This window comes from Heteronotia binoei, chromosome 8, assembly GCF_032191835.1.
Source record: "Heteronotia binoei isolate CCM8104 ecotype False Entrance Well chromosome 8, APGP_CSIRO_Hbin_v1, whole genome shotgun sequence".
Lineage (NCBI taxonomy): Eukaryota > Metazoa > Chordata > Lepidosauria > Squamata > Gekkonidae > Heteronotia > Heteronotia binoei.
In genome coordinates this window covers 125,253,554-125,267,175 of record NC_083230.1, presented here as the reverse complement: position 1 = coordinate 125,267,175, position 13,622 = coordinate 125,253,554, and the positions used below count along the sequence as shown (strand labels likewise).

General features: G+C 51.8%; 1 protein-coding gene across 1 annotated transcript in view; it reads left to right on the top strand.

Moving 5' to 3' along the window:
* The window catches only part of TSGA13 (testis specific 13), a 34,052-nt gene extending 20,803 nt beyond the window's left edge, over positions 1–13,249 (top strand). Inside the window, exons 3-6 of the mRNA XM_060244461.1 lie at positions 1,290–1,496; positions 3,129–3,232; positions 8,515–8,627; positions 13,065–13,249. Coding sequence (XP_060100444.1) covers positions 1,290–1,496; positions 3,129–3,232; positions 8,515–8,627; positions 13,065–13,249 — 609 coding nt within the window. The remainder of the gene's footprint in view (positions 1–1,289; positions 1,497–3,128; positions 3,233–8,514; positions 8,628–13,064) is intronic.
* Positions 13,250–13,622: the final 373 nt, after the last annotated feature.

The window sequence follows — 13,622 nt, the reverse complement described above, 5'->3', positions numbered from 1 at the left end:
CTTCTTCTACTTCTTCTTTCACTTCTTCTTCTTCCTTACATGCCCAGGAAAATGCTGTTTGGCATTTTGGCTCAGGTAGCAATTTTTCTCTTGCCCAATTTGGCCAGGGATCCTGGAAAGGTTTTTGCCATCTTCTGGGCAGGGGTCGCTAGGGATGTGTGTGTGGGAGAAGTATTTGTGAATTTCCTGCATGGAGCAGGGGGTTGGACTAGATGACCCTTGAGGTTCCTTCCAACTCTATGATTCTGTGAGATACAGGTATTCAGGATCGGCACCGCAGGTTGGCAAGGCAGGGTGCCCTCTGGGGGTCCGTTTGTGAACCAGAGATGCTAGAAACTGTCGAATCATCTTGTGAGATGACACAGAAGAAATGGAATGATTAGGAAGGGAATTGAAAACAAATCAGCCAGTATCATAATGCCCCTGTATAAATCGATGGTACGGTCTCATTTGGAATACTGTGTGCAATTCTGGTCACCGCACCTCAAAAAGGATATTATAGCATTGGAGAAAGTGCAAAAAAGGGCAACTAGAATGATTAAAGGGTTGGAACACTTTCCCTATGAAGAAAGGTTAAAACGTTTGGGGCTCTTTAGCTTGAAGAAACGTCGACTGCAAGGTGACATGATAGAGGTTTACAAGATAATGCATGGGATGGAGAAGGTAGAGAAAGAAGTCCTTTTCTCCCTTTCTCACAATAAAAGAACTCGTGGGCATTCGATGAAATTGCTGAGCAGTCGGGTTAAAATGGATAAAAGGAAGTACTTCTTCATCCAAAGGGTGATTAACATGTGGAATTCACTGCCACAGGAGGTGGCGGCGGCTACAAGCATAGCCAGCTTCAAGAGGGGGTTAGATAAAAATATGGAGCAGAGGTCCATCAGTGGCTATTAGCCAGTGTTTATGTGTGTGTGTGTGTGTGTGTGTGTGTGTGTGTATATATATATATATATATATATATATACACACACACACACACATACTCATATAATTGTGTATATATATATATATGTGTGTGAGTGTGTGTGTATATATATAATTTTTTGGGCCACTGTGTGACACAGAGTGTTGGACTGGATGGGCCATTGGCCTGATCCAACATGGCTTCTCTCATGTTCTTATGTGACAGAGTGTTGGACTGGAGGGGCCACTGGCCTGATCCAACATGGCTTCTCTTCTGTTCTTATGTGACACAGAGTGTTGGACTGGAGGGGCCACTGGCCTGATCCAACATGGCTTCTCTTATGTTCTTATGAATGAAATGAAATTCTTCTTCTGCTCCGGGGCAGATCCGTTACTTCATGCCTATGACCGATGCCGAATTTCAAGAACGCCTGGATCGACATAAGGGAGAGATTGCCATCATGATGCGATCGTCGGAGTTCAATCAGGACAAGACCACCTTGATTGTGACTAACAACCCCCTTTCTCTCCTCATCTCCGGTCGGCAACTCACAAGTCCTTTCCATTTTTTCACCCAAGAGCTTTTAGGGACGGTAGGTTTCTCCTTTCGGGGAGGGGGAATCTGGTTAGGGTTCTGGGTAGGGCTTTTTTTGTAGCAAGAACTCCTTTGCATATGAGGCCACGCCCCCTGATGTAGCCAATCCTCCAAAGGCTTACAGTAGGTCCTGTACGAAGAGCCAAACTTGTTTAATGTAAGAACCACATAGAATAAATGTCAGATGTTTGAGAGCTGCAAGACATGAACATCGAAGGAAGGCATATAGATGGTGGGAGAGAAGAAGGAAGGGGAGGTAGAAAGAAAGCAACTTTAAATGCATTTTCCACGTTGCTGGTTGGCTTAGCTTAGAGAAGTGATTTAAAGAGACAAATGCCTTCTCCAAGCCAGCCAATGGGGTGGGGGGGAGGGCTTCAAGAGCCACACAATATGAGTGAAAGAGCCACATGTGGCTTTGCATATTAGGCCACGCCCCCCCTGATGTAGCCAATCCTCCTGGAGCTTACAGTAGGTCCTGTACTAAGAGCCCTGTAAGCTCTTGGAGGATTGGCTACATCAGGGGGGCATGGCCTAATATGCAAAGGAGCTCCAGCTAAAAAAAAAAAAGCCCTGGTTCTAGGGTTGCCAATCCCCAGGTGGAGGCCGGGGAGTATTTTTGAATTTATTTGTATAGTGTGTTCATTAATTTCATCACGGTTTTTCGCTTCAGTTTCAGTCTTCCCGTGATTCTCCCGTTGTAATACCTTAACCAAACCCCAGGTGGAGGCAGGGGATCCCCCGGTATGGAGGCCCTGCCTTCCCACTTCAGGTTTATCAGAAAACCGGGGAGGGGGAAATGTCCTCTGAGCACTCCATTATACCCTATGGAGGCTGGTTCCCATAGAGCTGGGGTGACCAAACTCGTTTAACGTAAGAACCACATTGGATAAATGTTAGAAGTTTGAGAGCTGCAAGATGTGAACATCGAAGGAAGGCAAATAGATGCCGTGAGAGAAGATAAAAGGGGAGGTAGAAAGAAAGCAACTTTAAATGCATTTTCCAAGTTGCTGGTTGGCTTAGCTTAGAGAAGAGATTTAAAGAGACCAATGCCTTCTCCAAGCCAGCCAGTGGGGTGGGGTGGGGGGCTTCAAGACCCACACAATATGAGTGAAAGAGCCACATGTGACTCCTGAGCCACAGTTTGGCCACTCGTGTCATAGGGTATAATGGAGAATCAATATGTGGGTATCTTGGGCTCTGGGGGGCCCCCCTGTTTTTTAAGGTAGACGCACCAAGTTTTCAGCATAGCATCTAGTTCCTCTCCTCAAAAAAACCCCCACCAAGTTTCAAAAAGGTTGGACCAAGGGATCCTATTCTACGAGCTCCAAAAGAAGGTGCCCCTATCCTCCATTATTTCCAATGGAGGGAAGGCATTTAAAAGGAGTGTGGTCCCTTTAAATGTGATGGCTGAGCTCCCTTTGGAGTTCATTTGTGCTTGTCACATTGCTTCTGGCTGCTCTGGGCCCTTCAACGGCTCACAAACCACACTAAGAAGGTCGCCCATGTGGAGACCGGAAGGTTCCGGGTTAGTCTAGCCCACCCCTGACAATGCCATCCATCTTCTGCGGACAAGGTTGGATGGGAGAACTTCCCTTCACACATTTCCTTTCCTGTCCCGTCTTCCCCATAGACGACGGGGAGTCCGAAGCCGTACAGTTTACCCCCCCTGAAAGAGACACAGCAGCAGCTGGTCAGTGCAGACCTGAGAAGGCCCGGGAAACCTTTGCCGTACAGGTATAGTCGCTATTTTTATTTACTTAAGGGTGGTGGTGGTAAAAGCTAGATAATTATGGTGAAAGAGAGCCAAGAAGGTGTAGTGGTTAGAGCAGGAGTGTCGAACTCAGGTAGAATTCTAGCAGGATCTCCTTTGCCTATTAGGCCACACCCCCTGGAGATAGCCATTCCCCCAAGAGCTTACAAGGCTCTTTTTTCATAAGCTCTTGGAGGATTGCTTGAATCAGGGGGTGTGGCCTAATAGGCCAAGGAGATCCTGCTAGAATTCCACCCCAGCCGAACTTATTTGTTATGAGGGCCTGACCTGACATAAATAAGCCCTTGTCAGGCCGGGCCAGGTCAGGCTAGGCCATGTGTGCACCTATATTAAGATTAGGAAGCAGAAAGAGAAACTTTAGAAAGGACACAGACAAACACAATTAAAGATAAGAACATAAGAAAAGCCATGTTGCATCAGGCCAGTGGCCCATCCAGCCCAACACTCTGTGTCACATAAGAACATAAGAGAAGCCATGTTGCATCAGGCCAATGGCCCATCCAGTCCAGCACTCTGTGTCACATAAGAATATAAGAGAAGCCATGTTGCATCAGGCCAATGGCCCATCCAGTCCAGCACTCTGTGTCACATAAGAATATAAGAGAAGCCATGTTGCATCAGGCCAGTGGCCCATCCAGCCCAACACTCTGTGTCACATAAGAACATAAGAGAAGCCATGTTGCATCAGGCCAGTGGCCCATCCAGCCCAACACTCTGTGTCACATAAGAACATAAGAGAAGCCATGTTGCATCAGGCCAGTGGCCCATCCAGCCCAACACTCTGTGTCACATAAGAACATAAGAGAAGCCATGTTGCATCAGGCCAATGGCCCATCCAGTCCAGCACTCTGTGTCACATAAAAACATAAGAGAAGCCATGTTGCATCAGGCCAGTGGCCCATCCAGCCCAACACTCTGTGTCACATAAGAACATAAGAGAAGCCATGTTGCATCAGGCCAATGGCCCATCCAGTCCAGCACTCTGTGTCACATAAGAACATAAGAGAAGCCATGTTGCATCAGGCCAATGGCCCATCCAGCCCAACACTCTGTGTCACATAAGAACATAAGAGAAGCCATGTTGGATCAGGCCAGTGGCCCATCCAGCCCAACACTCTGTGTCACATAAGAACATAAGAGAAGCCATGTTGCATCAGGCCAGTGGCCCATCCAGCCCAACACTCTGTGTCACATAAGAACATAAAAGAAGCCATGTTGGATCACGCCACTGGCTCATCCAGTCCAGCACACTGTGTCACAAAAGAACATAAGAGAAGCCATGTTGGATCAGGCCAATGGCCCCTCCAGTCCAACACTCTGTGTCACAGAAGAACATAAGAGAAGCCATGTTGCATCAGGCCAATGGCCCATCCAGCCCAACACTCTGTGTCACATAAGAACATAAGAGAAGCCATGGTGGATCAGGCCAATGGCCCATCCAGTCCAACACTCTGTGTCACAGAAGAACATAAGAGAAGCCATGCTGGATCAGGCCAGTGGCCCATCCAGTCCAGCACTCTGTGTCACAAAAGAACATAAGAGAAGCCATGTTGGATCAGGCCAATGGCCCCTCCAGTCCAACACTCTGTGTCACAGAAGAACATAAGAGAAGCCATGTTGCATCAGGCCAATGGCCCATCCAGCCCAACACTCTGTGTCACATAAGAACATAAGAGAAGCCATGGTGGATCAGGCCAATGGCCCATCCAGTCCAACACTCTGTGTCACAGAAGAACATAAGAGAAGCCATGCTGGATCAGGCCAGTGGCCCATCCAGTCCAACACTCTGTGTCACAGAAGAACATAAGAGAAGCCATTTTGGATCAGACCAATGGTCCACCCAGTCCAACACTCTGTGTCACAGAAGAACATAATAGAAGCCATGCTGGATCAGGCCAATGGCCCATCCAGTCCAACACTCTGTGTCACAGAAGAACATAAGAGAAGCCATGCTGGATCAGGCCAATGGCCCATCCAGTCCAACACTCTGTGTCACATAAGAACATAAGAGAAGCCATTTTGGATCAGGCCAATGGTCCACCCAGTCCAACACTCTGTGTCACATAAGAACATAAGAGAAGCCATGTTGGATCAGGCCAGTGGCCCCTCCAGTCCAACACTCTGTGTCACATAAGAACATAAGAGAAGCCATGCTGGATCAGGCCAATGGCCCATCCAGTCCAACACTCTGTGTCACATAAGAACATAAGAGAAGCCATGTTGCATCAGGCCAATGGCCCATCCAGTCCAGCACTCTGTGCCACATAAGAGAAGCCATGTTGCATCAGGCCAGTGGCCCATCCAGCCCAACACTCTGTGTCACATAAGAACATAAGAGAAGCCATTTTGGATCAGGCCAATGGCCCATCCAGTCCAACACTCTGTGTCACAGAAGAACATAAGAGAAGCCATGCTGGATCAGGCCAGTGGCCCATCCAGTCCAACACTCTGTGTCACAGAAGAACATAAGAGAAGCCATTTTGGATCAGGCCAATGATCCACCCAGTCCAACACTCTGTGTCACATAGTGGCCAATATACAGTATATATACTGTGGCTAATAGCCACTGATGGACCTCTGCCCCATATTTTTATCCAATTCCCTCTTGAAGCTGGCTATACTTGCAGCAGCCACCACCTCCTGTGGCAGTGAATTCCGCATGTTAATCACCCTTTGGGTGAAGAAGTCCTTCCTTTTCTCCGTTCTAACCTGTCTGCTCAGCAATTTCATCGAATGCCCACGAGTTCTTGTATTGTGAGAAAGGGAGAAAAGGACTTCTTTCTCTGCTTTCTCCATCCCAGGCATAATCTTGTAAACCTCTATCACGTTAGCCCGCAGTCGATGTTTTTTTTAAAAAACACTACCTAAAACATGCTTAAAACATTCGCCTTTGTTGGTCTTAAAGGTGCTTTCTTTGTATTTCTCCAATGGGATCCAGGAAAATGGAAAAAGGAAGCTCTGGCTCTTTCCTTCCTTCCCCAGGGGACCAGGAGGGGGAGGAGCCTCAGCCAATAGAAGGAAGAGAGGCTTGGCTCAGTAGCTCTGCTGTGTAATTGAGAGAGCCTTGCAAAGCAAGCTGAGAGGGAGAAGGAAGAGAGAGGGAGAAGGAAGCAGATGACAGCCAGTTGCTCGGGGGCCTGATAGGAGCAACTTTGGGTCTCCACTGGGTAGAAAGGTGGGGTATAAACAGCATTACCAAATTTGGGTTGGGTAATTCCTGGAATTGGGGGACGGGGCTGGGCTTTTTTCTAGCAGGAACTCCTTTGTATATTAGGCCGCACACCCCTGATGTAGCCAATCCTGCAAGAGCTTACTTGGCTCTTAATATAGGGCCTGCCGTAAGCTCCAGGAGGATTGGCTGCATCAGGGAGGTGTGGCCTAATATGCAAAGGAGGTCCTACTAGAATTCCTTACAGGGCTCTTCATACAGGGCCTGCTGTAAGCTCCAGGAGGATTGGCTGCATCAGGGGTGAGTGGCCTAATAGGCAAAGGAGTTCCTGCTACAAAAAAAGCCCTGGGGGGGGGGGGCATGGAGAGGCCATTCCAGCAGCTGCTGGAATCCAACCCAGTTCTGCCAGATAAGAGAGCTCTGGCTGACCCAAGGCCATTCCAGCAGCTGCAAGTGTAGAAGTGGGGAATCCAACCCGGTTCTGCCAGATAAGAGAGCTCTGGCTGACCCAAGGCCATTCCAGCAGCTGCAAGTGGAGTAGTGGGGAATCCAACCCGGTTCTCCCAGATAAGAGAGCTCTGGCTGACCCAAGGCCATTCCAGCAGGTGCAAGTGGAGAAGGGGGGAATCCAACCCGGTTCTCCCAGATAAGAGAGCTCTGGCTGACCCAAGGCCATTCCAGCAGGTGCAAGTGGAGTAGTGGGGAATCCAACCCGGTTCTCCCAGATAAGAGAGCTCTGGCTGACCCAAGGCCATTCCAGCAGCTGCAAGTGGAGTAGTGGGGAATCCAACCCGGTTCTCCCAGATAAGAGAGCTCTGGCTGACCCAAGGCCATTCCAGCAGCTGCAAGTGGAGGAGTGGGGAATCCAACCCGGTTCTCCCAGATAAGAGAGCTCTGGCTGACCCAAGGCCATTCCAGCAGGTGCAAGTGGAGAAGGGGGGAATCCAACCCGGTTCTCCCAGATAAGAGAGCTCTGGCTGACCCAAGGCCATTCCAGCAGCTGCAAGTGGAGGAGTGGGGAATCCAACCCGGTTCTCCCAGATAAGAGAGCTCTGGCTGACCCAAGGACATTGCAGCAGCTGCAAGTGGCGGAGTGGGGAATCAAACCCGGTTCTCCCAGATAAGAGAGCTCTGGCTGACCCAAGGACATTCCAGCAGGTGCAAGTGGAGGAGTGGGGAATCAAACCCGGTTCTCCCAGATAAGAGAGCTCTGGCTGACCCAAGGACATTCCAGCAGGTGCAAGTGGAGGAGTGGGGAATCAAACCCGGTTCTCCCAGATAAGAGAGCTCTGGCTGACCCAAGGACATTCCAGCAGGTGCAAGTGGAGGAGTGGGGAATCCAACCCGGTTCTCCCAGATAAGAGAGCTCTGGCTGACCCAAGGCCATTCCAGCAGCTGCAAGTGGAGGAGTGGGGAATCAAACCCGGTTCTCCCAGATAAGAGAGCTCTGGCTGACCTAAGGCCATTCCAGCAGCTGCAAGTGGAGGAGTGGGGAATCAAACCCGGTTCTCCCAGATAAGAGAGCTCTGGCTGACCCAAGGCCATTCCAGCAGCTGCAAGTGGAGGAGTGGAGAATCAAACCCGGTTCTCCCAGATAAGAGAGCTCTGGCTGACCTAAGGCCATTCCAGCAGCTGCAAGTGGAGGAGTGGGGAATCAAACCCGGTTCTCCCAGATAAGAGAGCTATGGCTGACCCAAGGCCATTCCAGCAGCTGCAAGTGGAGGAGTGGGGAATCAAACCCGGTTCTCCCAGATAAGAGAGCTATGGCTGACCCAAGGCCATTCCAGCAGCTGCAAGTGGAGGAGTGGGGAATCAAACCCAGTTCAGCCTTTCCTGATTTGCCAACCCTGGAAAAGTGCTTGAAAGGCTTTAGCCAGACGGGAGGGAGGCTGGAAATCCACAATCCTGCAGCGGCTTTGGCTGTTAACCTTAGACACCCCTCCCCACACACACACACTTTATATGTGACGCAGACACCTGATTCTGAACACACAGACTTTGTATCTTGCTTGGCCATCAGCTGTGCCCTGGGTTTGACCTTCCGCCTGAATAAACGCACTCTGTCCCGCCGAGCAGGTTCGCCACCGCCAAAGATTTCAAGAGCGAAGGCAAGTTTTCGAAAGTGTACGCCGAGCGGCGGTTACTGCGGATGTATCCCCAGTTGCAGACTTGTTGGTTGCCTAGACTAGGTAAGACGTTCTCGATGGCTCCTTGGAGGAAAAGGCGATTCTTGGTTATTAAAGTCGGAGGGAATGCCGTACACAGGGCTTTTTTTTGTAGCAGGAACTTCTTTGCATATTAGGCCACACCCCTCTGCTGTAGCCAGTCCTCCTGGAGCTTACAGTAGGCCCTGTTCTTTGCATATTAGACCACACCCCTCTGATGTAGCCAATCCCCCTGGAGTTTACAGTAGGCCCTGTTCTTTGCATATTAGGCCACACACCCCTGATGCAGCCAATCCCCCTGGAGTTTACAGTAGGCCCTGTTCTTTGCATATTAGGCCACACACCCCTGATGCAGCCAATCCCCCTGGAGTTTACAGTAGGCCCTGTTCTTTGCATATTAGGCCACACACCCCTGATGCAGCCAATCCCCCTGGAGTTTACAGTAGGCCCTGTTCTTTGCATATTAGGCCACACACCCCTGATGTAGCCAATCCTGGAGCTTACAGTAGGCCCTGTTCTTTGCATATTAGGCCACACCCCTCTGATGTAGCCAATCCTCCTGGAGCTTACAGTAGGCCCTGTTCTTTGCATATTAGGCCACACACCCCTGATGTAGCCAATCCTGGAGCTTACAGTAGGCCCTGTTCTTTGCATATTAGGCCACACCCCTCTGATGTAGCCAATCCTCCTGGAGCTTACAGTAGGTCCTGTTCTTTGCATATTAGGCTACACCCCTCTGATGTAGCCAATCCTCCTGGAGCTTACAGGGCTTTCAGTACAGGGCCTACTGTAAGCTCCAGGAGGATGGGCTACATCAGGGAAAGGAAAGGAAAGGTCCCCTGTGCAAGCACCGGTCGTTTCCGACTCTGGGGTGACGTTGCTTTCACAACGTTTTCACGGCAGGCTTTTTACGAGGTGGTTTGCCCTCGCCTTCCTCCGTCATCTACACTTTCCCCCCAGCAAGCTGGGGACTCCTTTGACCGACCTCGGAAGGATGGAAGGCTGAGTCAACCTCGAGGCGGCTACCTGAACCCAGCTTCTGCCGGGATCGAACTCAGGTCGTGAGCAGAGGGCTCTGACTGCAGTACTGCAGCTTTACCACTCTGCGCCACGGGGCATGGCCTAATATGCAAAGGCATTCCTGCTACAAAAAGGATCTGGCCATACGGTCGGGGTTGCCAGCATGATGCCCAAGGGCGCATGGGGATCTGCCAACACCTTACCTAGCCCCGCCCCTCCCGAGTGTTTTCAAAAAATGGGTGGAGTCGTGTGGGGCTCCTGCCTAGCACAGTTTCTGATCGGCCATGGGAGATCTGAATTGGCAGTGCGTTTCAAAATCAAGCTGCTTTGGAGGCAACTGCCGGCAGAGTGTTCATTTTATTCTCTCTCGCTTCTTTTCCACTTCTCTGAACTTACCCTGAGTATGCGGTTGGCTCCGCCTACAGTTGCCAAGTCCCTCCGCCACTGTGGCGGGGGACGGTTCTATCAGGCGCGCAAACTGCGCATAGTGCGATGACGTCACCTGGAAGTGACGTCATCGTACCGGGGACATTGTACCGGGGACACTCTAGGACTCACAAGAAAACTCTACGGTGCCATAGAGTTTTACCGTGAGCCCTAGAGCGTTTTGGCAAGGACGCTCGAGGATTAACAATACAACTCTATGGGACCACAAGTCCTAGAGCGTCCCCAGCAAGACATTCCTGCACAATTATGTCACTTCCGGGTGACGTCATCATGCCATGGACGGCGCACAGTGACGGGGCTTTTGGGGGGGCGGGGATTGCCCCGGAAGCCTGCTCCCTGCCTCCCGGTCGGGGGATCCCCTTCCCCCAGCAAGAATCCGTCAATTGTTTTAAATATGTCATCAGCAGCCCCAGATTCAATAAGGAGTCGATGTAGATACAAAGAAACTAGTTTATCGGTACTGGATGCTTGCGGCCCAAGCCAACGCTTGAAGTAGGCTTCCCAATCCCCAGGTCCCAGAGGGGGATCCCCCGGTTTTACAGGCTTCCTTCCTCCCCCAGCCAGCTGGCCGGCGGGGAAGCCCCGCCCCCACAGCCATCATGCACCTCCATGAACGATTCCATAGGGAATGATGGGGAATTGAGCCGTGGGTATCGGGTCTCTGGGGGGGCTGTTTTTTGAGATAGAGGCACCAAATTTTTCGTATAGCATCTAGTGCCTCTCCCCAAAATACCTCTCAAGTTTCAAAAGATTGGACCAGGGGGTCCAATTCTGTGAGCCCCAAAAGAAGGTGCCCCTATCCTTCATTATTTCCTATGGAAGGAAGGCATTTAAAAATGCCTTCTTTAAATGTGATGGCCAGAACTCCCTTGAAGTTCAATTATGCTTGTCACACCCTTGCTCTTGGCTCCGCCCCCAATGTCTCCTGGCTCCACCCCCAAAGTCTCCTGGCTCCACCCCCAGAGTCCCCAGATATTTCTTAAATTGGACTTGGCAACCCTAGCTTGAAGAGACTGAAACCATACAGTAAATACATTGCATATAAAGAGTACTTCAAAAGCATTCCTATGGGCAGGGAAATTGTGCAGGGGACATTCACACATAGATGTTACCAGTACATTCTCATGTTGATTAGGTATAGCGGCCTTGATGTTTGACCAGGCTTCTAGGACTCCCCCGGGTCTGGGCTGAGAAGGTTCAGATAAGACTTTTCACTAGGGTTGCCAAGTCCAACTCCAGAAATATCTGGGGACTTTGGGGGTGGAGCCAGGAGACTTTGGGGGTGGAGCCAGGAGACACTGGGGTGGAACTAGGGGGGAGGGGGGAAACGGCGCCGGGGAGCATGGCGAGCCGCCCCGTCTCGGAGCGGGCGACGCCGCTGCGCAGCTGCCGCCTCTTCTCCGCTCGCCGTGGCTGCTCCTCCGAGATGGGCTCAGGCTGGGCCCATCTCGGAGGAGCAGCTGCGGTGGAATCGGAGGGGGGGGGAGGTGGGCCGGGGGCATGGGGAGCCGCGAGTCCCTAGAAGGACCCGGATTCGCGGCTCGCCATGCTCCTGGCCTGTCTCCGCCCTCCCGTTCTCTGGTTTTGCCTCGGAGGCGGGGCGGGCGATGTCGCTGCGCAGCTGCCGCCTCTTCTCCGCTCGCCGTGGCTGCTCCTCTGAGATGGGCTCAGCCTGGGCCCATCTTGGAGGAGCAGCTGCGGTGGGCGGGGAGGGGGCGGCAGCGGCGCGGCGGCGTCGCCCACTCCAGGATGGGGCGGCTCGCCATGCTCCTTGGCGCCGTTTCCCCCCTCCCCCCGCTTCCGTTTTTTTGGGGAGCGGGGGAAGAGGCTGGAAATCCTGGGGTCCCCTGCCAGGGCGGGAGGGTTGGGAAGCCTACTTTTCACACATCACCATTTGAAAGCAGGGAGAGTTTCTAAGAAAGGGAGGGGGGAACAGCAGAGAGGCACTAGCAGCATTTGGTTCTACCCAGTATGCTCTCTGGTTGAACCAGAGTTATATTCAGACTTGACATTGGCCGCCCTAGCTCCACCTCACATGGAAGCCATTTTGTGGTTGGATTCGTTGCCTGTGGCAGACATTTTGTAGTTGTGCCCACCACCCTGTGGCAGAGATCCATGGTATCCACAAACTCAAAAAGGCTGAGCATCCCAGTGTATTGTAACCAAGGCCAAGCATTCAGCAACTACCTAAGAAGAAGAAGAGTTGCAGATGTATACCCCGCCCTTCTCTCTGAATCAGAGACTCAGAGCGGCTCACAATCTCCTGTATCTTCCTCCCCCCACTACAGACACCCTGTGAGGTGGGTAGGGCTGAGAGAGCTCTCCCAGAAGCTGCCCTTTCAAGGACAACTCCTACAAGAGCTCTGGCTAACCCAAGGCCATGCCAGCAGCTGCAAGTGGAGGAGTGGGGAATCAAACTCGGTTTTCCCAGATGAGCAAAATCTGCAGAGCCAATCGAATCTCCTATAGTTGTCCAGTAACCGTGCCGGGCAAATAGATGGGGGGGAGGGGGAAGTGAAAAGAAAGCAACTTTAAGTGCATTCTTCAAGCTGCCCGCTGGCTTGGCTTGGAGAAGTGATTGAAAGAGACAAATGCCTTCTTCAGTCCGGCCAACAGGGTGGCGGGGGCTTCGAGTCACACAATATGCGTAGAACAAAAGTGGGAGTCCACACAGTGTGTGTGAAAGAGTCACATGCGGCTCCCGAGCCAATTCGGCCACCTTTCTCTAGAGAGTAGCCAAGCACTGATTCCTCCAAAGTTATTCTGCCAGGAATTCTGCTCCGGTTTTGTGCGATGAGATCCTCAGTAAGATCTTAAACCTGTTGTCCGAAACACGAATAGATCTAAGCAGCAACCCCCATTAGGAACGCTGCGAACGGTTCTGGAGGCTGGCTTCTCATGCTTCGCGAGCCACAGATGGAAGCCGGTCTCGCCCTAATGCCATGTTCTGCCACTAGGTGTCGCTATGTCCCCCTTTCCCCTCTTTGCTTCCAGAGTCGAAGAGAAGAGAACCCCTCCCCGGCATTGAAGGCTGGGCCCCTAGAAAGACCGAACCGTGGGAGCCACTGACCCTGACTTGCCTGGCAGCAACGAAGCCCACCCTTCGCGCCCCGGGCCACGACGGCTTCAGGTACGGCAAGGCCCCGTTGTGGGTCGTCAAAAGATCCGTCGCCAAATAAAGCCTCAGTTCTCCTTGTTGCGTTCAGACGCTTTGTTTGTCTGTGTTTGGCGACTTCGGTCCACAACATTGGGCTTCGAAATTCCTGGAGATTCAGGGGCGGACACATCACACCATCGCAGGCAGCTACGCAACAGCCGGTGGAGTAAGATTGCTTGGTCCAATTCAAGAAATACCTGGGGACTTCGGGGGTGGAGCCAGGAGACACTGGGGGTCGGGCCAGGAGACTTTGGGGGTGGAGCCAGGAGACTTTGGGGGTGGAGTCGGATACTTTGGGGTGGAGCCAGGAGACTTTGGGGGTGGAGTCGGGAGACTTTGGGGTTCGGGCCAGGAGACTTTGGGGGTGGAGTCGGGAGACTTTGGGGGGGGTCGGG